General features: G+C 68.8%; 2 protein-coding genes across 4 annotated transcripts in view; one reads left to right on the top strand and one right to left on the bottom strand.

Annotated features, from left to right (window-relative positions):
- Window positions 1–12,458, top strand: part of BRSK2 (BR serine/threonine kinase 2) — a 40,852-nt gene extending 28,394 nt beyond the window's left edge. The window contains exons 9-20 of the mRNA XM_062197712.1: window positions 317–348; window positions 585–749; window positions 883–980; window positions 1,057–1,207; window positions 3,784–3,844; window positions 4,484–4,691; window positions 4,944–4,992; window positions 7,676–7,799; window positions 8,436–8,616; window positions 8,770–8,859; window positions 11,273–11,320; window positions 12,439–12,458. Of these exons, the coding sequence (XP_062053696.1) occupies window positions 317–348; window positions 585–749; window positions 883–980; window positions 1,057–1,207; window positions 3,784–3,844; window positions 4,484–4,691; window positions 4,944–4,992; window positions 7,676–7,799; window positions 8,436–8,616; window positions 8,770–8,859; window positions 11,273–11,320; window positions 12,439–12,458 (1,227 nt within the window). The remainder of the gene's footprint in view (window positions 1–316; window positions 349–584; window positions 750–882; window positions 981–1,056; window positions 1,208–3,783; window positions 3,845–4,483; window positions 4,692–4,943; window positions 4,993–7,675; window positions 7,800–8,435; window positions 8,617–8,769; window positions 8,860–11,272; window positions 11,321–12,438) is intronic.
- Window positions 12,459–17,534: 5,076 nt separating this feature from the next.
- Window positions 17,535–24,707, bottom strand: part of MOB2 (MOB kinase activator 2) — a 34,550-nt gene continuing 27,377 nt past the window's right edge. For all 3 annotated transcript variants that reach the window (XM_062195664.1, XM_062195665.1, XM_062195663.1), the window contains exons 2-5: window positions 24,168–24,328; window positions 23,858–23,951; window positions 18,670–18,794; window positions 17,535–18,434 (exon numbers count right to left, since the gene is read on the bottom strand). In XM_062195664.1, the coding sequence (XP_062051648.1) occupies window positions 18,145–18,434; window positions 18,670–18,794; window positions 23,858–23,951; window positions 24,168–24,328 (670 nt within the window). In that variant the 3' untranslated portion in view covers window positions 17,535–18,144. The remainder of the gene's footprint in view (window positions 18,435–18,669; window positions 18,795–23,857; window positions 23,952–24,167; window positions 24,329–24,707) is intronic.

Genomic DNA, 24,707 nt, shown 5'->3' with positions numbered 1-24,707 from the left:
GTGGGGACACAGCGGTTGCCTGGGGGCCCTCGGCCTGCTGGCACCTGCGCCCAGGGCCAGCCCTCCTGCCTGGGCTCCCTCCCCTCTTCCCTGCCCCAGGGGCGACCCAGGGCCTGGCCAGGCAGCACAGGTGCCCCACGGAGGCTGCAGTGCCCCTGCCCCCTGCTCCTGCCTCGCTCCCCAGGCCAGCCCCCACCTGTCTCCCTGTCTCCCTAGCACCCTCCTGCTGCCCCCACTGCCCTGCCTGCTGCCGCCCCTCTCACCTCCTAATGTGGGCTGTCCTGCGTACTAACACCCTGTTTCTCTTTCCTTGTAGCTAGAACACATTCAGAAACACACATGGTATATGTAAGTAGCTCTCCCACCCACTCGGCCTGGATGGCCAGCTAGGAAGGCGGCGGGGAGGGCCCCGGCCAGGCAGGGCTGGCCCCCTGCACGCGCCCCCCAGGGGCAGCAGGAGGCCTGCAGGGGCCGGATACAGGGACAGGAGCAGGGCCGGGCCCCCGGGGGAGCCTCAGGGTGGGGGTGGAGGAGCCCTGGGCCGGCGGGAGGTGAGTGACCGGCCCGTGGCCTGTCGCCCACAGAGGGGGCAAGAACGAGCCGGAGCCCGAGCAGCCCATCCCCCGCAAGGTGCAGATCCGCTCGCTGCCCAGCCTGGAGGACATCGACCCCGACGTGCTGGACAGCATGCACTCGCTCGGCTGCTTCCGGGACCGCAACAAGCTGCTGCAGGACCTGCTGTCCGAGGAGTGCGTGCGGCGGGCGCGCGGGCGGGCGGGCGGCAGGCGGGCGGGCGGGCGGCGGACGGGCGGCGGGCAAGTGGGCAGGCGCGGGCGGCCGGCCCTCCCCCACCCAGCCCGCGGGCTCTCTCCCCCCCTGCAGGGAGAACCAGGAGAAGATGATCTACTTCCTCCTCCTGGACCGGAAGGAGCGGTACCCCAGCCACGAGGATGAGGACCTGCCCCCCAGGAACGAAATCGGTATGGGGCCCCGGCCGGCCCCAGCACGCCCCCCGGCCCCGCGGGCCTCCTGGCCCTGACGCCCCTCTGTGTGCAGACCCTCCCCGGAAGCGCGTGGACTCCCCAATGCTGAACCGGCACGGCAAGCGGCGGCCGGAGCGCAAGTCCATGGAGGTGCTCAGCGGGACAGACGGCGGCTCCCCCGTGCCCGCGCGGCGAGCCATCGAGATGGCCCAGCATGGCCAGAGGTGGGTGCCGGCCTGGGGGGCCCTACCCTGCCCACCTGGTGCCCCAGCCGGGGTCAGCGTGGGCGCCTTCCCCGGTGCCCTGGGGCTGTCTGACTGTCCTCTGCCCACTGGGGAGTGCTGGGGCACTGGACTGCTCTGTGCTGGTCAGCGTCGGGGCTGAGCCGGACTTGGCTTTGCTGTGTTAGCCTGGGTTGAGCTGGCATAACTGGGCTGGGGTGAACTGGACTGAGCTGAGCTGGGCTGGACAGAGCTGGCCTGGGCTGGCCTGGGCTTGGCTGATCCGGGCTGGGCTGGACCGAGCTGGGCTGGACTGAGCTGGGCTGATCTGGGCTGGGCTGGATCAAGCTGGGCTGAGTTGGGCTGAGCTGAGCTGGGCTGGGCTGAGCTGGGCTGAGCTGGGCTGGGCTGGGCTGGGCTGGGCTAGGCCAGGCTATGATTGGTCAAACCAGGCACCGGACACTGTGTTCTGAGCTGCCAGCCAGCTGGTTTAACACGAAGTGTCTGGGTGGCCATGGCATCATGTGGGCAGGGGTGTGGACTCGGGTTGAGAGCAGGACCTGGAGGCAGGAGGGTACCCAGTCCTGCAGAGCCATGGCGGGTGGGGGTAGGGCTGGGCTGCACAGATCCTTGGCCACAGATCTTTGGTGCCCAGCTGTACTTGTAGGGACAAGCCCCAACTTTCCCTTAGCCAGTGGGGGCTTCCGTCTCCTGGGGCCACAGGGCCTTCCAGCACCGCTGGCCGTCCGCGGTCAGCTCTGCAGCTTGCCCCGCCTCCTCCCCACCCCCCGCCACTGCCCTCTGCTGGTGGGCGTCACACAGGCCAGACCGGCTACTGAGGAGTCTGCCGGGCCCCCAAGGAACAGGGCTGCTTCTGCCTCTAACCTGGGATCCTGGCCCTTGGGGCCTCCTTCCACGCCTCCGGCCAGCCGTGGCCCACTGCACCTCACCCCCTGGCACTGGGACAGTGCCACGCTCTCACGCTAACCCTCCTGCAATGTCCTGCCCATGGCCCCGGCTCCCTGAGCCCCTCCTATCCTGAGCCCTGTGGACGGGATCCCCCGAGTCCCTGGGAGGCCTAGTGCCCTGGCTCACCCCAGCCCACTTCCGCTCCTGGCTTGGCCGCTGGCTGCGGCTGGAGGGGTGCCGGGGGCTGGCGGCGGGGCTGGGTACCCTCTGGGCTCCAGCAGACTACCCAGGCTCCTGCCCGGCTTCCTCCCTGGCTGCCCCGGTCTGGGGCCCAGGGCGGCCCCAGCGGTAACTCTGTTCTCTTGCTTTGTTCCTGCTGTAGTAAGGCAGTGTTCAGTAAGAGCCTGGATATCGCTGAGGCCCATCCCCAATTCAGCAAAGAAGACAGGTACTCACCCTGACCGCCACCCGCCTCCAGCCCAGGCGCCCGCCCCGCCCAGCCCGTCGGCGACTCCAAAGCTGAGGGACCAGGGTGGGCTGCAGGGCCAGCACCCACGTCCAGCGCGAGGAGGCTCCCAGGGCTGGGAGACCCAGGCCACTCTCCCAGCTCCGGGACCTGCGTGGCTGCCTGCCCTCGGCCCATGCCCAGTGGGCCTTGCTGGCCCTGGGTGCTGGGGCGGCCTCCTGCCCGCAGGGCTGGCCCGACCTGAGTGGGTCCTGTGCCCACCCGAAGGCACCGAGGAGGGGGCAGGCGGTGCCAGGGTCAGAGGGGTCTCCCCCAGCTCACAGCCAGCCCGTGCTGTGGGCGCCCCTCCCCTGCAGCCTTTGAGAGCTGCAGGCCAGATGGGAGGCTGAAGGGCACAGCTGCCCGCGGCACAAGTGCCTGCTCGGCTTTGGCGGGCGTTCCGGGCCCTGGGCCTAGCTGCTGGCTGCCTCCCTGCCTCCCGGCCTGCGTGGGTTTGGGGAGCTGGACCCCCACTGCCTACAGGTGCCCAGGAGGCGGCGAGGGGCCGGCTCCCTCCGCCCGGCGCCCGCCGTGGGTGGGTGGGTGTGACCTTGCGGCTGGCTGGCTGGTGGTGGGCACTGTGGGCTGGCCTTTTGCTCTGTTCTGTCCTCTGCCCTAAGGCCGGCAGGAGGTGTGGTGGCAGCCTGTCCTGGCGAGAGGCAAGTCCCCACCTGGAGTGGCTGTTGCCTGAGCCGCACCGGGCACTCTGGCCAGCGGCCTCCTCTGGCTGTGCCGGGTCCTCCAGCTGAGCTGTGTGGTGCTGGGCAAGGCCCAGCTGTCGTGCCGGCGTCTAGCAGCCTGGCCCACCCAGGCCCTTGGGGTCTGAGCACAGGAGGGCCGTGGGCTGCCCTCCGTGTCCACAGCCCTGTTGTGGCTGAGCTGTGAGGGACCATCTCGGGCAGCCGAGACCCAGCTTCCGTGGACGGGGCGGGGTTCCCTGCACAGGAAGCCCCCGCCTGTCCCCGTGCCTCCTTCCGTGCCGGGGCCGGAGCTGCTGACCGGGCCATGGGCAGCAGGAAGGCCCTGGCACGGCTGCACATGGCTGGCCGGCCCAGCAGGGCGCACGCCGGCCTCTCAGCGGGTCCGCGGGGCGGGCCGGGGGAGGGAGCCGCGGGCCCCTGCCGCCCCCTCCCGCTGAGTCGCAGCCCCTGCCCGTCACCCTCAGGTCCCGGTCCATCAGCGGTGCCTCCTCGGGCCTCTCCACGAGCCCCCTCAGCAGCCCCCGGGTGAGTGCCCCGCCTGCCGCAGGGTGCGGTGGGGGGGAGGGAGGCCCCGCCCCGCACACAGGCCGAGGCTCTCTGGCTGCCGGCGTGCCTGGGCTGCTCTTGCTAACTGCACGTTTTCTTTTGTTCTGTTTTGTGTTTTCTCGTTTGTCACTGGTTTTCCTGGCTGCCCCCCATCCTCCCTCCCTGCCTGCCTCCCACCCCTGGTCCGCCCTGCTGCTTCCTGGTGTCTGCACGTGGGGCGGGGCTGGCGGGTGCACGTGCGTGGCGGCTCCCCGCTCCCCCCCTTGCCCCCTGGGCCTGCTCTGCTCCCTCTAGCCTGTCAGGAAGTTTGTGCTGCCTCCCCCGCCCCCCGAGCCCCCCTTTGTGGCCTGCCCCCTGGCCACCTTCGTGGAGCCTGAAGCTTGCCGGAGCACCCCGCAGCCCGGACACCTCCTCCCTCCGCAGGCCGCTCTGCGGCCCAACCCCAAGACCCAGACCTTGCCGTGCAAGGCCAAGCTGACCGACAAGCCGCTGCAGGGCACCAAGTCGGACCCGCTCCCGGCCGGCCCCCAGCTGGCCCTGCCCGCCGGCCAGCCAGCCCCTGCCCGGCTCCCACCCTCCGGGACTGGACCCAACACCAAATCTGTCCCCACCATACAGGTCACCCCTCACCCCTCACCGCGGGGCAGTCCCCTCCCCACCCCCAAGGGCACGCCCGTGCACACGCCAAAGGAGAGCCCGGCCGGCACGCCCAACCCCACGCCACCGTCCAGCCCCAGCGTCGGCGGCGTGCCCTGGAGGACGCGGCTCAACTCCATCAAGAACAGCTTCCTGGGCTCGCCTCGCTTCCACCGCCGGAAACTACAAGGTGAGCCCTCCTTGTACCACGTGAGCACCCAGTACCAGCCCTCCTCTGGGTGGCCCCTGGTGGGCTGGGTGCAGAGGCCCAGCCCAACTTCAGCACCGGAGGCTGGACAGCTCCCGCGGCCTCTGGCCAGGAGCTGGGGTGGGCTGGTGCCCTGTGTCCCTGGCAGGACTGCAGCCGGGGGTGGGGGGCAGGGTGGCCGAGGCTGAGCACGGTGGTCACCATGCCCCTCTCCTGCCCTCCCCATGTACACAGTTCCAACGCCAGAGGAGATGTCCAACCTGACTCCGGAGTCGTCCCCAGAGTGAGTGTCCCCTGCTCTAGGTCCCCTGAGGCCGGGAGTGGTGGCCCTGCGTGTGCCCTCGGCCCAAGCCCCCGTGCACTCTGAATCCCAGCTGTGTGGGGAGGGCGGGTGGGGGTGCCCCCAGCTCCACGCAGAAGCCACAGCTGCGGGGGGCACTGTGCTTGGCTGGGAGACGAGCTGGGGGTGACAGCAGAGGTAGCAGTCACCCAAGGCCATGAGGGGACGAGGCAGTGACCCGTGGCCATGCCCGGCGTCCAGACCTTCCTTCCACTCTCCGTGAAGGCCCTGGTGGCTGCTGGGTGTCTCGGTGATTGAGGGGTGCCCTGTGAGAGGCAGCGTGAGCCCCACCGGTGCTGCCCAGCACGAGGCAGGGGGAGGGCCCTGCTGTGTGCCACACCCGCCACCCACCCTGGGTTCTGCACACCACAGCGCAGCCTCAGCCTGCTTTCCACTCGTGAGACGCCCTGCAGGCCTGGGTCCTCTCCGAGCGCTGCCTCCTCTCCGACTCGCTGGCTCCTGATGGGGCGTGGCGGGGGCGGTTCTTGCCAGGAGCTAGCCCACGGGCTTGCAAGGGGGCTGCACGCTGGAGGCCAGGGCTCAGCCAGGGGGGCTGCAACGCCGGAGGCCGGGGCTCAGCCAGGGTCTCCTTCTCTGGGAAGCCTTGGTTTCTCTCTGCTGATAGGTGGAGGGCTGGGAGTGGTGTGGGGCAGTCATGTGGCACAGGGAGGTCACATGGTTCGGGGTGGTTATGTGGCACAGAATAGTCACGTGGTACAGGTGGTCACGTGGCTCAGAGCAGTCACCTGGTACAGGTGGTCACGTGGCACAGGAGTCACATGGTACAGGTGGTCATGTGGCACAGGGCAGTCACATGGTACATGTGGTCACATACAGGGTGCTCACGTGGTACAGGTGTTCACGTGGCACAGGGAGGTCATCTGGTACTGGGTGCTCACGTGGTACAGGTGGTCACATGGTACGGGGTGGTCATGTGGCACAGGATAGTCACATGGTACATGTGGTCATGTGGCACAGGGCGGTCACGTGGTACAGGCAGTCATGTGGTGCAGGGAGGTCACCTGTGCTGACAATGTGCTTACACGTTGATCCCATCCAAAAATACCCTCAGGGCCACGCCCAGCCTGGGCACCTCCATCGCCCCTGCCTGGGCCCCTTTGGTCTTCCTGCTGCTCCCAGACGCACAGGCCTGGCTCCCGTGGGGGCCACAGCACCGGGCCCCAAGCACAGCCTCCATCGCGCTGGGTCCGTCAGTCTTCATGGGAAGAGGCGTGCGCAGACCCCTCTGTGGCTACTCCACAGGTGGTCAGCAGATGCCCCGGGCCCCTCTGGGCTCAGACCCTGCCGTGGGCGCTGGATCAGCCAGGCCGGAGCTTCCGGGGCAGGACGCGTGACAGCCGGGCTGTACCCACCCGGAGGCTGAAGCCTGCAGGGCTCCGAGATGGGCAGCCGCAGGGAAGCTCTGGGCTCAGACCCTGCCGTGGGCGCTGGATCAGCCAGGCCGGAGCTTCCGGGGCAGGACGCGTGACAGCCGGGCTGTACCCACCCGGAGGCTGAAGCCTGCAGGGCTCCGAGATGGGCAGCCGCAGGGAAGCTCTGGGCTCAGACCCTGCCGTGGGCGCTGGATCAGCCAGGCCGGAGCTTCCGGGGCAGGACGCGTGACAGCCGGGCTGTACCCACCCGGAGGCTGAAGCCTGCAGGGCTCCGAGATGGGCAGCCGCAGGGAAGCTCTGGGGCCAGGACTCCAGCTGCGGTGGCCCTGCCTCGCGCGCCGGCCCCAGGCCCGCTGCCTGGTTGTGTGAGGCAGAGAGAGGTGCGGGGTGCACGGCCCGGGCCCCGCCCAGCCCCGAGACTCTGCTTAGGGTCTCAGTGGGACGGGAGGGGCCCGCGTGTCCGCGAGAGGCGCCCTGGCCTTCTGAGCCCTGGCTTCTGCCGCCGCCACTCTCGGTTGGGAGCAAGTCCCAGCTCCACCCTCTCCTGAGGGGCTTCCGGCTCCCGCGGGGGGGCTCCACCTCGGGGAGGTGCCTGGGCTTAGAAAGCGAGGCAGGAGGTGTGCGGTGAGGAGGGTGCTGGAGGGCTGGCGGCTCGGGGCGGGGGCAGTGGGACTCTCCGAGCCGCTGAGGAAGTGGTGCCAGGGTAGGGGCTGACCCACGGTGTGGTGCTGGGCGCAGCCTGTGAACCACCATGTGTGCTGTGCCACGCGTGAGATGCGCCACGTGTGCTGTGCCACAGGGCACCTGCCCTGGACAGGTGCTCCCCTGGCCCAGGGGCTCTGCCATCCCTGTCCACGGTTGGGAGCAGCAGGTCTGGTTTGCAGCAGCTGGGAAGCAGTGGCCACGTGGGCACCTGTCCCCCAGGACCAGGGTGGCCCAGGGCTGCGAGGCTGCCTGTCCAGTGTCCTTGGTGCTGTCACCGGCCCATACACCCCGGGTGTTACCCCGAAACTAGCCCTGCGGCCAGGGGGCGAGGTCCTCCCCTCCCAGCGAGCGCTGCCCGGGCACAGGCCTGGGGGCCAGGCTCAGGGCTGTGGTTAGGGCCAAAGCCGAGCTGGCCGGGCTGGGCTGAGAGTGGGTCAGGCTTGGGGCTGGGGGCGTCCAGGCGGCGGGAAGGGCTGCCCCAACCTGAGGCTCCGGGACTCTAAGAGCCCCCTCCGCGCACCCCCCAGGCTGGCCAAGAAGTCGTGGTTCGGGAACTTCATTAGCCTGGAGAAGGAGGAGCAGATCTTTGTGGTGATAAAGGACAAGCCGCTGAGCTCCATCAAGGCCGACGTGGTGCACGCCTTCCTGTCGGTAGGCCATGCTGGGGTGGGCCCGGCTGACGGGGTGGGGGGCCGCCCAGCAGGGGCCTGGCGGCAGCACCCCAGCAGAGGCCCCAGGGGCTCGGGGCCTGTTTCCTGGGCCCCTTCCCCGCTCTGCCAGCTCACAGCCACTGGGGGGTGGGCCCTGAGGGGAGCTGTCTTGTCTTTGCTGGGGATCCCGGGGTTGCCAGGAGACCAGCCCCAGGACCCTCACAGGGTCCCCCTGCCCAGCCCGACCCCTCCGCGCTGGCACATGCTTGGCCCTGGGGGCCACACGGCACCATGGTCACACAACCCGCGGGGGCCCCCCCACCTGGCCCCTCTGCCCCTTGAGCCGTGGCCACTGTAGCTGCAGCCGAGGCTCCCTGGGCCCCTGGCCGGCCAGCCCCTGCAGCCTGCGTGCCCCTCCCTCCAGGCTGCTCCTGCAGTGCCAGGGGCCCATGTCCCAACCCGCAGTGGCCCAGCCCGCAGGGCCCTGCCTGGGCCCTCCTGCCCGCACCCCATCTTCTGTCTCAGGTTGTGCAGGCCGCGGGGGCGGGGGCTGCAGCTCCTCTCCCGCCCCAGTGCCCACCTGCACTGGGCTCAGTCCACAGATGGGTGTGGTCACACCACCCCGTGCCGCCCACAGATCCCCAGCCTGGGCCACAGCGTCATCTCCCAGACGAGCTTCAGGGCCGAGTACAAGGCGACCGGAGGCCCGGCCGTGTTCCAGAAGCCGGTCAAGTTCCAGGTGGACATCACCTACACGGAGGGCAGCGAGGCCCACAAAGAGAACGGCATCTACTCTGTGACCTTCACACTGCTCTCTGGTGCGCCCTGGCTGGAGGTGTCTGGGGCCTCACATCCCCACATCCCTGGCCCCGCCCCCGGCCCCGCCCTCACCTGCCCGCTCCCGGAGGCCCCACCCCAGCCCCGCCCTCTCCCACAGCCCCGGCCCTGCCCTCACCCACCCTCTCCCGCAGGCCCGAGCCGCCGCTTCAAGAGGGTGGTGGAGACCATCCAGGCCCAGCTGCTGAGCGCCCACGAGCAGCCGTGTGCCCCGCACCTGCCAGGTGAGCCGGGGCTGGCGGCCACGGGCGGTGCGGCGTCCTGGCCCTCTGAGCTACACCCCTCAGGGAGCGGGGCCCCCGCCTCCGCCCCAGGGCCCAGGCCTGGCCGCAGCACACTGAGGGCGCCTCTTGTCCACTGTAGAGCCCCCCCCGCCAGCGCCAGGACTAAGCTGGGGCGCTGGGCTTAAAGGCCAGAAGGTGGCCACCAGCTACGAGAGTAGCCTCTGACGCTGGCAGGTAAGGTGTCCGGCCTGCTGCCGGGGCGGGAGGGGCTGTGGGCAGGGCCTCCGGCCGCAGCCAGGACACTCGCCCGTCCTGGCCCTGGGCAGGCGCAGGGCAGCCTGAGCAGGCCCCGTGCCCTGAGGCTCCCCGAGTGCAGCACCGGGAGGGGACGGGGCTCCTCACCTCCCTGCAGCCCCACAGGGCCCGAGGCCCCAGCCAGAGCAGGGGTTCCCCGCTGGGCCTGGAAGGGGGCGCACAGGGAGGACTGCCCAGGCCTGGAGCCAAAGGGCCAGGAGCCTTGCCACCGGGTATCTGGAGGGCAGAGGGCGAGGGCTGCTCGCCTGGGTCCCTGGGGAGGGGGGAGGGGGGAGGCCCACGGCAGGTGCATGAGCCGGGCCTGGGTGCAGGGGTGGTGGCGTGACACGGGGTCGTGGGGGGAGCAAGGCCCAGTCCCAGCAGAGCTGCCACCCCCTGTGCCTGTGTAGGGTGTGGAGTTTAGAGCCGGCTGGCCCACCCAGCCCCGCCCAGCCACCGCCTCGGTCATTCCATCCTCATCCCATCACCTGTGGCCACTGCCATGTCACCCCTGGGGATGGAGCTCCAGACCCCATCACCCTGGCCCACCCCAGCCCTGGGGGCGAGGAGTGGCCTCCAGTCTGCCGGCCTGGGAGCCAGGCTGGCACGGAGGGCAGGGGCAGGGAGCTGGGGCCCAGCGCCGCAGGGACCCGTGGGCTTGTCCCGCAGCGGCAGCCATGCTGTCAGCGTCCTGCACCCGTGAGGCCCCCCCCCCCCGATTTGCACGGGGGGAACTGAGGCCGGGGCAGCACCGGGCAGCGTTCAGGCTAGCCCAGCGTCCTGCGGGGCAGCAGGGAACGCGGGGCCCTGTGTGCTTCCCAGGGGACTCCTGTTCCCAGTGAGCCCCCAGGCACTCCCACGCTCTGCTCCTGGCCAGGGGGAGGCCCCTCCCCAGGCCCTGCCCGGCGAGAGGCCACGTCCCCCGGCCCCTGCTCCTTGATGTGCTGGACGAGGCCCCTGTGGCCCCGGCCGCTGGGTGCACTCTGCAGCCCCGACCCGTCCACCATGGAGCTCTGAGCCTCTTGGGCGCTCACTGTGGGTCCTGTCCGTGCCCACCTTGGGCCAGAGGTGCCCAGTCTGTCCCAGTCACCCCCGCACGGGTCTCCCTGTGCCCCAGCCCTCCCCAGTACTCTGCGTCTCCCCGCGTGCTCCTGTCCAGTGAGCTGAGCCCAGAGCCGTTACAGGAGGTGGACAGAGGCACCACCCATCCTGGAGTCCCTGCGGCCGGCCTGGGAGGGGAGCTGAGCAGCCCTGGCTTGAGCAAACCAGGGAGGGCCTCGAGGGGCCCCCCTCACCGCAGGGCCTGCCTCCCCCGGCCCAGCCCAGCGCCAACATTCCCGGGCCCCCGAGGGTGGGAGAAGCCAGGGTAAGCTGGGGGAGGGAGGAGTGCCGGAGCTGCAGGTGCCAGGTGAGGGTGCAAATTGGCCGAGCACGGACCGGCCGAGCAGGATGGTTGTCCCAGGCCCAGGGCAGACCCAGAGGACCCTGCACTGCCCGCCTGGCTCCCCCCTCCAGGGCCTGCCCCCTGCTGTCTTCCAAGTTCCATCCCTCCCCTCTCAGACCCCCCCCACAACTAGGCCCTCCCCTCTGGGGCCCCACTCTACCCAGCCCCTCCCCCACTCCTGACCACGCCCTTCTAAGGTCCCACTACTCCTGGCCATGCCCCCTCTAAGGTCCCATTCTATACCTGGCCACACCCTCCTAAGGTCCCACCCCATTCCTGGCCACGCCCCGTCCAAGGTCCCATTCTATACCTGGCCACGCCCCTTCTAAGGTCCCACCCCATTCCTGGCCACACCCTCCTAAGGTCCTACCCCACACCTGGCCATGCCCATCTAAGGTCCCACCCCACTCCTGGCCACGCCTCCCTCTAAGGTCCTGCCCCACACCTAGGCCCTGCCCCACTCCTGGCCACACCCCCTCCAAGGTCCTGCCCCACACCTAGGCCCCGCCCCACTCCTGGCCACACTCCCCTAAGGTCCCACCCCACACCCAGGCCTTGCCCCTCTCTGGGGCCCTGTGTCTCTGGGGCACAACCCCGGCCAGAGGCTGGGGAGGCCAGCCTGGGTACGGGCACCCTTTTCACTGTCTCCCTCCCTCTCTCCATTCTGCACTCCAGACACCACTAACTGTATGGAAATGGTGACGGGGCGGCTTTCCAAATGTGGTAAGAACCCCTCGCCCACCTGGCACCTCGGCCTGCCACCCACCCTCCACCCACCCTCGAGCCCGCCTGGCCAGTGCTGCCTGCCCCAGTGCACCCTGGGGCCCTGCGTGTGCACCGCCAGGAGCAGCCTCACTCACTCACTCACCCCGGGGCAGCCCCAGGGCAGGGCAGGGCCAGGAGTGGCCCCTACACCAAGGTGCAGCTCCGGCCTGGGCTTAGGGCCTGCTTTGCCACGGGCTGTGGCTGGGAGAGAGGGCCTGTAGCACCGTGGGCTCAGAGGGGCCAGGGCGGGGCTGGAGCCCCTTCTGCCTGCCTGGACGGTGGCGCACAGGGCCTAGGAGGGGGTGGTGCCCGGGACGCCCAGTGCGCTTGTCCCCTGGGGCCAGGGGCCTGGCTCTGCCTGCCCGCCCACACCCACGCCCACGCTCTCCATGCCTTCCACCCATCCGTCCATCTGTCTGTCTGTCTGCCGCTGACCTGTCTGTGCTGGCTGGGGACTGGGCCCGGACCGCCTGAGCAGGGAACCCGCACAGGCTGCAGCCGCCTGGGGCCCTCGGGGCTGGGCCTGGTGGGGCGGAGGGGCCCCGCCGCTGGCTGCTGCCGCCCGCGCCGCCCGGGTCTCTCTCTCGCAGCGAGGGCCCTGTGTTCATTCGTGTTTCTCTCTCCTTCCCGCCCTTCCTCCCCCCCCCCTTTTTTTTCTTTTCTTCTCTCTCTCTTGTCTTCTGTTCTGTGTACCCAGGCAGCCCACTGAGTAACTTCTTTGACGTAATTAAACAACTTTTTTCAGACGACAAGACCGGGCAGGCGGCCCAGGCCCCCAGCACGCCCGGCACGCGGAGTGCCCACGGCCCCCTCGGCGACTCCGCGGCCGCTGGCCCCGGCGGGGAGGCCGAGCGCCCGCCGGGCAAGGACGCGGCCAGGACGGGGCCGCCCGCCGTAGACACCAGCCCCTCCCCAGCCCAGCACTGACCGCGTGGACCCGGCCGCCTGCCCGCGCAGCCCGCGGCCCCGGAGCCTGGGAGGAAGGAGCGGCGCCGGCTCCGCGCACTCCTTCCTCTCGCGCTGTGTCTGTCTCTGCCTGTCTCTGACGGCGTCGCTTGTTTCCGCTCTGATACCAGGAATTATCCCGAAAAGTTAACGTGCCGCCTGCGCGAGGCCACGACCCACGGCAGCTGCTGCGGACCCGCCCTCCCTCCCGCTGCCGCCGCGCCGCGCCGCCGGCCGGCCGGGCCCGAGGACCCCGCCGGCTCCAGACCCCTTGGAGGCAACAGCCCGTCCCGCCGCCTTCCCTTCCGGGGCGGGGGCCCTGTGCGCCGGCCCCCCGGCCCCACCGCCTCACCGGCCGCCCGTCGCCTCGCCGCGGCCGCAGGGCACGCGGGCCGCCCACCCGAGATGGAAAGAGACGCTGGGGCCGCCAGGCTGTGAGGCCGGGCTGAGATCAGTATTATTTATTTGCTGTTTTAATTTATTGAGTTCCTTTACTTCTCTGTTCAGGGAAGGGGCGGCGGTGCCTGCCTGCCGTCTGTCAGTCTGTCTGTGTGTCCCGGGCAGGGTGGGGCCGGCGCCAAGGTGCCCCCCAGGACAGAGCCGCCGGGGGGCAGCGGGGGCGAGCTACTGTACACTTTAAAGAATTCCTGCAAGATATTTTTATAAACTTTTTTTTTCTCGGTTGTTTTTGGAGAGGGGCGTGGGGGTGGGGCGCCGGGCAGGGTCCGTGCCCTGGCGGTTTCTATGATACACACAGATCTATATTTACACAGGGACGCGCGCGCCCCCGGCCTCGGCCCCGCGCGTGCTGCGGCCGCCCGGGGCGCCTCTTGGTTTGGACTCCAAGAGCGAGGGGGTGCACAAGGCCCCGAGCCGGCACCCACAGGGAGGCAGGGGCACTGGGGCTTTTTCTTTTTCTTTCTTTCTTTTTTTTTTTTTACTAAAATGACAAAAGGTTTAAAAAAAAAAAACAACCCATACAGACAACGAGGACCGAGAGAGCGGCGGCAGGCGTCCCCCGGCCACAGTGGGGCCCAGGGGCGCGGCCCACCCGCCACCGCCACCGCCATCACCACCGCAGGCCCGGCCGCCTCCTTGCTTCGCGCCATCAGCAGCTTCTGTTCTCCCCGTCCTGGCGCCGGGGCCGGCAGGGGGTGTGCATGCCTCTGCTGGGACGCCCCCCCCCCTCGGTCACGTCCATCCGACCTCCAGCACGGGCGGGATTTCTAGAACCAAACACCTGTACGGCAAGAGCCACGCGGTGCAGGCGGGCAGGGGCCCCTCCACGGAGGCAGACGCCACAGCAATACCTCCCGCACGCCTTCCTCTTTTGTACCTCGCCATCACGGACGTGGACGAGCCCCATCCAGTGTACCCCCGTCAGATAACCGTGAGCGACTGCAGTTCCAGAACAATAAATCCCTTCAGTCAAGACAGCCGCGCGAGGTCTCCGTCCCGGCCGGCCGGCGTGGGGAGGGCTCTGGGACCGCCCCCGCTGAGCAGAGCCAGGCTCAGGGCTGGGGGCGGGCACGGTGGCATGGAGAGGACGAGTGCTGCCCCCTCGTGGCTCCGGCCGTGTTGCGGCCAGCAGCTCCCTGAACGGGTTTACAGGGCCTGGAGGACCCGGGGTGGGGCAGAGGCGTGGAGCTGGGGGCGGGGGCGTGTCCTGTGCATGGCAGCACCTGCCCACCCCGGAGGTCAAGGCTGCCCTGGTCCCCTCGTCAGGACCGGGCGAGGGCCGTGGGCTGCAGGAGGGCACGCAGGGAGAGCCGGGGGTCTCTGCCCGCTCTGGAGCGTCGTCGTACCCTCGAGAGGCCGCGGGGCCAGGCTGCGTGGCCACCGCTGGCCAGTGGGGTGTCCCCAGTAGTCTTCGCCTGAGACAGGGGAGGGAGGGCCTTGCTCCCCCGGGGACCCCCCGCTGCCGGCCACCGGTAGGCCGATTCCTTACCTGTGCTTTCGCCTCTGCCTCCTGAGTGGCCGGGGCGCACGACCTCTGCTGTCCACGCCCTCTGGACGAGCTCAGACCCACGTCAGCCTCGGGGCCCTGGGGTGTCCCCTGCAGCCCCATTTCTGACACCAAGCTCTCCCAGCTGTGACAAGCCACAGCCAACTGCTGGCACGCACACGAGGGGACACGTGAGAACTGGCACCCCGAGCAGCGAGCCTGCTGGGCCCTGTGCTGTCCAGCCAAGACGTTCGGACGGGATGCAGGTGGCGGGGCCCCACCTAAGGCCAGGCTCTGCCCAGCCCGGCTCTCAGGCAGCGGGCCTGGGTAGGGTGCTGCAGACGGAGAGGGTGGGCGCACACACGCGAGGCACTCTGCTGAGGACCCCATGCGATGCAGCAGGGCTGAGCCCATGGGGCCTCGAGGAGGCAGGTGCTTGGCGCTGTGCCAGCCCCACCCCACCAGGGTGCTCGGCCTGGGGGCCGGGCTTCCTGACGCTCCAAGCCTCTCATGACCTCCCTGCCACTGCCCAAGGGTCCTCTGGGAGAGGGTCCCCGCTGGAAGAGCTGGGGTCGGCGGGGGGTGGGGGGGCATCCTGCCCGGGGCGGCCGCAGCCAGGGCGTCAGCCACGTGCCCCCGGGCTGCTGTCCACCAGATCCTCCCAGGGCTCTGTGGCCTTGGCGTCTCGGCTTCCTGTCGCTGCTCCCCACCAGTTACCTCAAACGTGGTGTCAGCACCGGGCCAGTCTTGCTGACCTGGGTCTCCCTGGGCTCAGGAAGCCACTGCCGGCCTGCTCTCCTCGGCTCCCGGGCCCCGCCTCTCCAGCCGCTGTGCTCTGCCTCCCCCGCCACCATCGGAGGGGTCTGGTCACCCCCCTGTGCCATTCCCCTCGCAAGGTCGCAGGTAGCAACCTTAACGCCACCTGTGGTGTCAGCAGGCACAGCCACAGGTCCCCGCCTGCCCCCACAGCCCCACATCCATGCCACACGCAAAGCCGCTCATCCCTCCCCAGGTCCCCACGTCTCCACTCGTGCCTTCCTGAAGCCTCACGGGCTCAGAGGCCCCAGCACCACCACCAGAACCACGGCCCATCAGGGCAAGTCCCTCGGGCAGGTGCCAGCGTTGGCCGCAGGGGGGGACCTGCCCTGATGGTCAGGACGCCCACGTCCCTATCAGAGGGGCTGGGTTCAGCTCCGATTCCGCTCCCTGCTGATGCACGACCCGGGAGGCAGCAGCGACGGCACCAGTGCTTGGGTCCCTGCCCCCCCCCCCCCCCCCCACCCAGGAGACCCTGATGGAGTTTCCAGCTCCTGGCTCGGGGCTGTCCCAGGCCGGGCTGTTGCAGGCGGCCGGGGGAGCAACCAAAAAACCAGCAAAGGGGAGCTCTCTCTCACGTGCACACACACACACACACAGCAGTGGAAGTGGGCGGGGCGTCGCCACTCCCCAGGCACAGCCCCGTGTACCGCCCACACTCTGGGGTCTGACGGCCTCGGTCCCCGCCTTCCGTCTACACTGCCAGGGTCCCCATGCCGGGATCCTCCGAAGACCGCCTTTTCTCTGGCGCTGGGCTTGGCCTTGGTGGCCGAGGGGGTGACCGACTGAGCCACAGGCCGTCCAGCCACACCCACCGGGGGGTCTGCTGCAGCGCGTTCAGGCCGAGGCCCCTCGGTTTTCCTTCCCTCTGGCCACCCATGTGGCTGGGAAACGACCGCTCAGCGCCCCTCCTGCTTCCTGCACGGCCAGCGAGCTGGGCTCCTGCCCTGGCCAGAGGGCTCCGCGCAGGCCTGGCCCCGCACACCCCGCCACACGCCTGCTCACGCCCTCCTGCAGTACTCCCAGGGGAGGGCGTCCCGCAGGGCCACTAGCACCCCTCCTCCACCCGCTGGGAGCCTCACGCCCTCCTGCCACTGCCCAGTTCCCAGCAGCGCCCACTGCTGGGACCAAGTCCCCATGGCCCAGGGGCTTGAACAAAGCAAATTCCTTCTCTGAGCTGAGAAGTCAGAAATGAAAGCGGGCTCGGCCAGGCGAGAACCAACATTCAAATCGGCAGAGGGTACGGCAGCTCTGGGGGCTGGGCCGGGACGAGTACCTCCTGGAGAGTCAGAGGGAGGCGGGCGAGGACTCCAGGACACAGTCAGAGGGAGGAGGGCGAGTGCCTCCAGGACACAGTCAGAGGGAGGAGGGCGAGTGCCTCCAGGACAGTCAGAGGGAGGAGGGTGAGTGCCTCCAGGACACAGTCAGAGGGAGGAGGGCGAGTGCCTCCAGGACAGTCAGAGGGAGGAGGGTGAGTGCTTCCAGGACACAGAGAGGGGAGGGCGAGTGCCTCTAGGACAGTCAGAGGGAGGAGGGCGAGTGCCTCTAGGACAGTCAGAGGGAGGAGGGAGAGTGCCTCTAGGACAGTCAGAGGGAGGAGGCTGAGTGCCTCCAGGACACAGTCAGAGGGAGGAGAGAGACTACCTCCAGGACAGACTTGGTGACCTTACGAGTTGGGTCCAAGGGCAGTGGAGTGTTGGGGATGGTCCTGGTTGGCCCATTGTGCACCAAGGGACTGGGGAGACTATGGGACCCTGTGGGCGGGTGGTGGGGCAGGCTGGCAGGAGGCGGCAGCTCTCGGGTGGAGGGAGGACAGGATGTGATCAGACAGGGGCGATGGCCAGCCCAGGCCACAGGAGACAGGCGCTGGGGGAGGCTGCCATAGCTGGTGGTGGTGTGGGCTCACCAGTGAAGTGCCGCTCGGCCACAGGCACCACAGATGGGCTGGGCTGGGGGCCAGGCAGGCAGTGGCACCTGGGTGGGCCTCCCCAGTAAGGGGTCCTGGGGCAGCGCTGAGCATTCTGGGAGCCGGCAGGTGCAGCGCTGTGGCAGGCCACAGCTCCGAGCTCTGGGCCAGCCTCTTCCCTCCCTCGGCCCACTTGGTCCCGGGCCAGCTAGACTACAGCTCAGACCTGCCTCGGGGTCCTGGCGCAGGCACTCAGGCCCTGGAAGCAGAGCCCTCACGTGGGGCCCAGGGCCACAGCAGGCAGAGATCTGGCCTAGTGCCTTGGGCGTGGCCCCGTGGGCGTGGTCCTGTGGGCAGCCCCTACAGGAAGGGGACTCTGGCCCCCACCTCCCCTGCCCACCCAGGAGCTGCAGGGAAGGCTCGGGACCACCCTTGGGTACCAGCTGCTGCCAGAAATCCATGGGGCCGCCCAGGTGCGGGAGCAGCCAGGCCTCCCCTCCAGCCCCCCGGCCTCAGGGTGGGGTCCCCGAGACGCTGAGGACGCACACAGGGCTGTGACCTGAGAGGGTTCTCTTTATTACTGAACACAGGAACTCGAGCCCGGCTCAGCCTTCTGCTGACCTGGCGTCTCCGCGGGGCCTCCGCCCCCCCGGGGCCTGCACACCAGGACCCCTCCCTGCGTGGCAGGAGCAAGCAGCAGGTGCACAGCCTCCCAGGCCACCTGGGCCTCCCTGGGCTCTGAGCCGCCAACAGCGAGACCCGGGTGAGGCAGGGAGCAGGCGTGGCCGGCGTGGCCGCGGGAGCAGAAGCCCCGGCTACAGATCCCCCTCCTTGGAGCGAGCCCCACCTCCCACCAGCTGCTTCTTTCAAAACGCAGGCCCGGGGCGGGGGGCGGGGGCGGGGCTGCGCGGAAGACCCAGGAGAGGAGAGCCCTGCAGAACACTCGAAGCTCAGGCCGGCAGTGTGTGAACGCACGCACGCATCCAAGGCTCTTCCCAGCACACGGCACGCATCCATCCAACGGGGCAGCCGGGAGCCACGGCCCGGCCGTCGGTGTCGGGACCCCATGCTCGGCGCAGCCCGGGCCCCAGCCTCTCTGGGCAGCGTGCACGGCACTGCACTCGCAGACACCAGCCGTCCCCTGCACCTGTGCGCCTCGGTCCGGCCCGCTCATCTCTCCTTCACGTGGTTCTGTGCCCCCGGGCCCCCGCCGCCGGCCCCGCCGGGGCCACCGCACAGCACCTCGGTGAGGTCGTCCATGACGGCGGTCTCTTTGGGGTCCAGCAGGTTGAACTCCCTGGCGAAGAGGATGAAGTGGACGTACAGAGTGTTCAAGTGTCCGTGCAGCTCCAGCGCCAGCGTCTCCTTGAAGTGCGCCCAGTAGATGTGGCCCAGCACGTGGAAGAGGAACCTGCAGATCTTCTTCACCAGGGACTCGAAGGAGCTGGGGAATTCCCTGCCTGGGGGAGCCGCGGCGTCAGGCCCGCCAGGGAGGACCACGCCGCTGTGCTCCCTGAGCTCAGCCGCCGGGCGGCGCCTCCGCGGCAGGGGCCTCGCTGAAGTGGGGACCAGCTGTGCCCACACGGGCCTGTGAGCTGGGGCACGGAGGACCACCCTGGCTGCACAAAGCAGAGGCCAGAGCATGGAGGAGGGACCCACGGCCTCGCGCCACACCCGCCCCGCAGGGCCACGTACCGTACTTTGTGGGGAACACGTCCTCGTCCGTCACCAGCTTCTGCACAGAGCTCATGACGAAGTCCACGTACTGCGGGGCCGTGCACTTGACCTTCTTCCCCCGCTCGTCGTACCAGTAGTACTGTCTGTGGGGCAGAGACGTGGTCAGCCCAGCGGTCGGACAAGGGGGTGGGGTCTGCCTGAGGGGCTGGGAGCAGCCCACTGCGGGCAAGGTCGGCTGCATTTGCCGCACACGGAGGACATGGGCTTGTCCCCACCTGCCCTCCACCTGTGTGTCCACCTGCACAGAACACGTGCTGTCTGCGTGAATCTGAAGAGCACTCAGGGCTCCCCTGTCCTCCTGGAGGCAGCGCGGGGCATCTGGGGGCCTCTGGGGGCCGTGCAGCCAGCGCTCTGGCCAGGACAGGGCCCTCAGCACGGAGCTGCAGAGCCCAGCCAGGAAGGAGCCAGGTGTGCTTCCTGGTCATGTGACCACCACACCCCCTCCTCCAGCCCCCAGCACAGCAAACCAAAGCCAGGGCCTCTGTCCCCCGTGACACCTGTCACCTCTGCCTTCACTAAGCCGGGCCTCAGAGACCCTCCCCACACACCGCCCACCTCCTCACTGTGCCGACTTCACGTGCTCTCGGCACGGCTTCGGAGACGGCTCTGGAGGTGGACCCCAGCCCCATGCCCTGGGAGCGGGAGCTCACTGAGCACCAGTGGAGAGCCCCCGCGTGGTCAGGGGGGCCATCCCGCCAGCAGGACAGAGCCCCCAGGTCGTGGCAGGTGTCAGAGTATCAACAGCCCCTCCTGGCCAGCCTGACCCTAAGCGAGGAAGACAGCTGTGACGTCACGGCCATGCCCTGATTCGGCAGCGTCTCTGCGAGCACCCGTGCTGCTGTGGTAGGACCAGGGTGGGCAGTGGGGACCACGGGGGTCGCCAGAGGTACCAGGGGGTCACGAGGGCACTGAGACGGCTGCAAGCCTCTGCCACGGGCACCCGACCCTCCACGGGATAGAAGGCAGCCAGGCCACCTCCCCGCAGGCCCCTCCCTAGGGGTCCCAGGACCACCTTTCTCCAGCACGCTGCCCCCACAGTGCAACCAGGGGACTCGCTTCCACCCCGTGCAGGGCTCTGTCAGGCCTGATGGGAGCGGTGGTCTCAGAGGCAGCTGCTGCTCCAGCCTGCTGGGGGCCGTGCCCACCACAGGGCACCTGCTCTGCCGTCACCACCCAGACGGCCCAGCCCCAGGCAAGCGTCGGGGGGCCCAGTCCCCCGGCCCCAGCAGCTCTTCCCTGCGCACTGTGCTGTGCGGTGCCCCCCAGTGCAGGATGTGCCAGGAGAGCAGCCGAGGCAGGAACTGGAGCGCACACCCCTGGGCGTCAGCCCCGGGCACCGCGGTCCCAGCCGCTCCGCAGGCAGGACACCACCCCCACACGCCTGCCATCGTCTGCATCTCACTTTAAAACCACGTGACAAAACCGACTTGTGCTGGTGGGAACGTCAGTCCTGAGCTGCACAGCTCACGGAACCACGACCACAACCCGCACACACCACCCCGTGACACCCTCACAGCCACGCTGCGAGTGCCCTGCAAGGCCCCGGAGCCCACCGCCTGGTGGCTGCCGAGATGGCCACGGCCGGCTGCAGGGCCGCCACCCGCTGCCCTGCGGGGGCACATCAGGATGGGCAAGCGACAACCTTCCTGGACAGGCAGACGTCCGTGTGGGCGTGGCTCGTACACCCCTCTGGGGCAGCACGTAGTGTCGCTGGGTGCCACGGTCAGTGCAGGCCGCACCTCACAAGACACTGCCCAACCACCGTCCAGGGGGCTGGCACTGCCCGTGCACTTACAGGTACAGCACAGGCCCTGTCCACAGGGCTCCCGCGTGCTTGGCCGCGTCCCTGGCACGGCCTTTGAGGGCCCTGTGTCCTCTCACCGGGCAGCCACACATCCGGGGCGCTGGCCCTCTGTGGGACGTGCGCCTTGCAGAGCTCTCCCTACTCCTCTCCTGAACACTGCCACGCCCCTTGCTTGGTCCTCGGTGTCCAGCCCCAGCGACCTCCTGGTGGCACGGCATGAGGATCACTGCTGTCTTCAGACGTTTAGAGCACGTAGCCATGTGTGTGCACGTGTGTGCGTGTGTGCCTCATGCATCCTGGCACCGGCACGTGCAGTCCCCTGGGCACGGATCCTGCGTGTTCACCGCGGCAGCAGCAGCTCGCCGCTTCCCTAGCTGCTCCGGCCACCTGAGCTGCGCGTGGCCCGGACGCTGTCCTCCACTGACCAGTTGATTCCATCCTCCGGCCGAGTCCCTGAGGGCTTTACAACCACACTTCGTAAACAGGGCCGGACCGAGCTCTCCTTTCCAACCAGAATCCCTTACCCTCCTCTCTCGCTCCGTTTGGCGTTCTGCATTTTCGAAGTGCTGGCTGCGTGGGGCTGACACTGGCACAGCGGGTGAAGCTGCTGCTTGCCAAACTGGCATCCTGTATCAGCAGGGCTTTTTTTTTTTTTTTTTTTTAAGATTTATTTATATGAAGGCAGCGTTACAGAGAGATAGGGAGCAAGCACTCTTCCACCTGCTGGTTCACTCCCAGATGGCTGCAATGGCTGTGGCTGCACTGATCTGAAGCCAGGAGCCAGGAGCTTCTTCCGGGTCTCCCACGCGGGAGCAGGGGCCCCAGGACTTGGGCCATCTTCTGCTGCCCTCCCAGGCCATGACAGGGAGCTGGATTGGAAGTGGAGCAGCCGGGACTCGAACCGGCGCCCATACGGGATGCCAGCACCACAGGTGGTAACTTTATCCGCTGCGCCACAGCACCGGCCCCCAGATTACGGTTTTGAAACCCAGCTGCTCTGCTCCGGTCCAGCTCCCTGCTAACATCCCTGGGAAGGAAGATGGCCCACATGGCTGCATCCCGGCCACCCACGTTGGAGACTCAGATGGAGCTCCAGACTCCTGGCTTTGGTCTGGCCCAGCCCTGGCCGGTGCAGCCATTTGGAGAGGGTGCCAGTGGATGGAAGAGCTGTTTCTCCTCTCTCTCTGTAACTCTGCCTTTCAAGTAAGTACATCGCTAAAACAGAACAAAGCAGCAGCACGTGGGTGCGGGGCTTCTGCGCAGTGTCTCCGAGTACCGTGCTGGGGTCTGCCGGGCTCCCAGGCCTATGCGGAGAACGTGGACTGCTTTTTAAAGAACGATTTACGTACTTGAAGGCACAGCATCTAGGAGGGGAGGCGGAGAGGAAGGGGAGGGGAGGAGGAGGGGGAGGGGAGGGGAGGGGAGGAGGAGGGGGAGGGGAGGGGGAGCGGAGCTTCCATCCCCTGGTTCACTCCCCAGATGGCCACAACGGGTCAGGGCTGGACCAGGCTGAAGCCAGGAGCCGAGAACTCCATCTGGGTCTCCCACACGTGTGGCAGGGGCCCGAAGACCAGGAGCACCGTCCAGGGCTTTCTCAGGCGCACTGGCAGGGAGCTGAGTTGGAAGTGCAGCAGCCGGGACTCGAACCAGCATCCACATGGGATGCAGGCATCAGACGGCCTCAACTATGTTTATCTGAAAGGCAGAGACACAGCCAAGACAGACAGATGCAGCTCTTGCACTTGCTGGTTCATTCCCCGATGCCTGCAACAGCCAGGGCTGAAGGGGCTGGAGCCAGCTCAGGAGCTCCATCTGTCTCCCGCGGGGGCGGAGACACAGGTACTGAGCCCTCCCCTGCCACGGGTACCGAGCCCTCGCCTGCCACGGGTACTGAGCCCTCCCCTGACACGGGTACTGAGCCCTCGCCTGCCACGGGTACCGAGCCCTCGCCTGCCACGGGCACCGAGCCCTCCCCTGCCACGGGTACCAAGCCCTCGCCTGCCACGGGTACCAAGCCCTCGCCTGCCACGGGTACCGAGCCCTCGCCTGCCACGGGTACCGAGCCCTCCCCTGACACGGGTACCAAGCCCTCGCCTGCCACGGGCACCGAGTTCTCGCCTGCCACCGGTACTGAGCCCTCGCCTGCCACGGGCACTGAGCCCTCGCCTGATATGGGTACTGAGCCCTCGCCTGCCACGGGGACTGAAACCTCACCTGCCACGGGGACTGAGCCCTCCCCTGCCACGGGTACCGAGCCCTCGCCTGCCACGGGTACCGAGCCCTCGCCTGCCACGGGTACCGAGTCCTCGCCTGCCACGGGTACCGCGCCCTCCCCTGACACGGGCACTGAGCCCTCCCCTGCCACGGGCACTGAGCCCTCGCCTGACACGGGTACTGAGCCCTCGCCTGACACGGGCACTGAGCCCTCCCCTGCCACGGGCACTGAGCCCTCCCCTGACACGGGTACTGAGCCCTCGCCTGCCACGGGCACTGAGCCCTCCCCTGACACGGGTACCGAGCCCTCGCCTGCCACGGGCACCGAGTTCTCGCCTGCCACGGGTACCGAGCCCTCGCCTGCCACGGGTACCGAGTCCTCGCCTGCCACGGGTACCGCGCCCTCCCCTGACACGGGCACTGAGCCCTCGCCTGCCACGGGTACTGCGCCCTCCCCTGACACAGGCACTGAGCCCTCCCCTGCCACGGGCACCGAGCCCTCCCCTGACACAGGCACTGAGCCCTCGCCTGCCACGGGCACTGAGCCCTCCCCTGCTGCCTCCCAGGGTGCACACGAGCAGGAAGCCGGACCAGACGCCCCAGCTGTGCTCAACCACTGTACCAGACGCCTGCCCCAGTGCTGGTGTGGAGTCACCAAGCGGCCCTGCCCAGGGGTCTCCTCTCACACAGGGGAGGGGGCTGCCCTGGGGTCTCCTCTGTCACACAGGGGCGGGACCCTGCCCAGGGGTCTCCTCTCACACAGGGGAGGTGAGCAGGAGGGCCCCTGCAAGGCGCAGCGCACATCTGCCCAGTGTTAACACCAAGTCCTGTGTTCTCTCTTCAAACACACAAAGACAAAGCACCTGCTGCAGCACAGCGGCCGGGGCGGGGGCTCCTGGCCAGTCGGGAGGTCACCAAGAAGGAGCCCCGCCCCGTGAGACAGGAGAGCACAGGGGAGCTGAGGGAGCCGGCACGTTCCCCCAGAGCGCAGCCCATGGCCTGTGCAGGCTCCTGGCGCCTCCTGTGCCCCAGCGGGGACCTGTACGGTTGGGTATCGCTGCTTGGGGCCAGGAGGGGCCTGTGACCCCTGAGCCAGGCAGACAGACGCCCCAGGGGGGAGCTACTCACGTGTTGCACACGGCCATCGTCTGACAGGTCTCGCCGGTGCAGAACTCCGAGATGGTGCTGTACTGCAGGTTGATGTGGTGGAAGAAGGTCGTCGCTGGGAGAAGAGAAGCAGCCGAGGTGAGGACCCTGCGCCGGGGCACCCGGGGAGCTCAGGCCATCCACAGGCCACCCCCAGGCAGCTAGGCACCAGCTGGGGGAGGACCTCCAAGATGGAGGAGGGGTGGGGGAGGAGAGGAGGGCCCCCACCACCGCCCGCCACGCACTGTCGCCGGGCCCCGCCCACGCACTGTCGCTGGCCCCGCCCACGCACTGTTGCTGGCCAGCCACTCGTGGAGGTCGATTTCGCGGGGCAGCGCCACCAGCTCCTTGAAGGCGAAGTCGGCGATGCGGGACCTGGCGTGCTCGGGCTCCAGGTACACCTTCTTCTCCTCGGCGCCCGGCTTCTTGCCGTTGGGCTTCGCTTTAGACTTCCTGCCGAGCAGAAGGGGCGGCACAGTCACCCCGCGCCCGCCCAGACCTGCTCACACGGGCCACAAGGGCAGGCCTGCCAGGGACTCCAGCCCTCTGCTCCCGCAGCCTCCCCACGGCTCCGGCAGCACCATCCTGCCGGGACGAGCGGGAGGTACAGACACACCAGGCCTCCGGCTGGGGAGGGGGCCTGGAGCCCAGGGCACACGGCAGCCCACTGGGGCGGCTCAGGGCCTGCTCTGGTGCGACTCCTGAGAAGCCCCGAGGTGGAACGGGGCCCCTGCCAACGGGCTGTGATCCTGAGAGCTGGGAGCAAGCCCCGGGCGTGGGCACGCACTGAGCACTTGCAGGCGGCGAGGGGCGCCTCCCCTCATCAGCTGGG

Source organism: Lepus europaeus, chromosome 7, assembly GCF_033115175.1.
Source record: "Lepus europaeus isolate LE1 chromosome 7, mLepTim1.pri, whole genome shotgun sequence".
In the NCBI taxonomy this organism is placed as follows: domain Eukaryota; kingdom Metazoa; phylum Chordata; class Mammalia; order Lagomorpha; family Leporidae; genus Lepus; species Lepus europaeus.
The sequence above is the reverse complement of the archived record's forward strand: the minus strand, read 5'-3'. Positions and strand labels throughout refer to the sequence as shown.